Consider the following 752-nt stretch of genomic DNA (forward strand, 5'->3'; position numbering starts at 1 on the left):
GGGGGCGGCGGAGGCCTGCCGGTGCGCGGCGGGGTGGGCCCCGGCCGGCTCGGGGTTCATGGGGACGTGGAGGGGCCCGTCGAAGCGCATCTGGCAGCTGGAGACGGGGGTGCCGGGGGGCGACTGCTTGAAGGAGAAGAGGGAGAGGCGGGAGACGGGCGTTTTGCGCTGCTCGATCATGTGCGTGGTGGCCACGTAGTTGGGGTGGAAGTTGTGCAGGGAGCCGGGGTCGTCCCACATGGGGCCGTGCTGCACCTGGAAGCCGGGCGTGGAGGGGGTCGGGGGCGACGAGGGCTTGTAGTACACGGAGCCTGAGTGGGACATCATCTCCTCGGACTGGGGGGGGAGGTGGCTGTGCTGCTGGTAGCCGTGCATCTGAATGTCTTCCACCTTAATGGAGGACTGCTGTCCGGAGAGGGGCATTTGGTACAAGCAAGGTGGCTTCACGTCGTAGCTTGTGTTGTAGTTGTCCATAAAGGTACTGAAGCTGGGGAGAGAAGTGGTGGCAGTGATTTCAGTGTTGGTGAGGTCCATGCTAAACTTGACAAACTCCGGAGTTAAGAAATCGGAGCTGTATTCTCCCGAAGAGTGGTAACTGTAGCTCTGGGAGGCCGGGCTGGCTCCTTGAGGCGAGGACCCATACTGAGCCTGAACACAGGGCATGGCTGGAAACGAAACAGGGTCATGTAGACTCGGCCCGCACAACCGCGCTCCCTCCGCGCCGCTCCCGCCCGGCACCGCGCTGCCCCGGC

At 64.0% G+C, this 752-nt stretch overlaps 1 protein-coding gene across 1 annotated transcript in view; it reads right to left on the reverse strand.

Moving 5' to 3' along the window:
• Window positions 1-663, reverse strand: part of NR4A2 (nuclear receptor subfamily 4 group A member 2) — a 4,036-nt gene extending 3,373 nt beyond the window's left edge. Inside the window, exon 1 of the mRNA XM_019470410.1 lies at window positions 7-663. Within this exon, the coding sequence (XP_019325955.1) occupies window positions 7-663 (657 nt within the window). The remainder of the gene's footprint in view (window positions 1-6) is intronic.
• Between the last annotated feature and the right edge of the window lie 89 nt (window positions 664-752).

This window comes from Aptenodytes forsteri, unplaced genomic scaffold (genome assembly GCF_000699145.1).
Source record: "Aptenodytes forsteri isolate BGI_AS27 unplaced genomic scaffold, ASM69914v1 Scaffold174, whole genome shotgun sequence".
Classification (NCBI taxonomy): Eukaryota; Metazoa; Chordata; class Aves; order Sphenisciformes; family Spheniscidae; genus Aptenodytes; species Aptenodytes forsteri.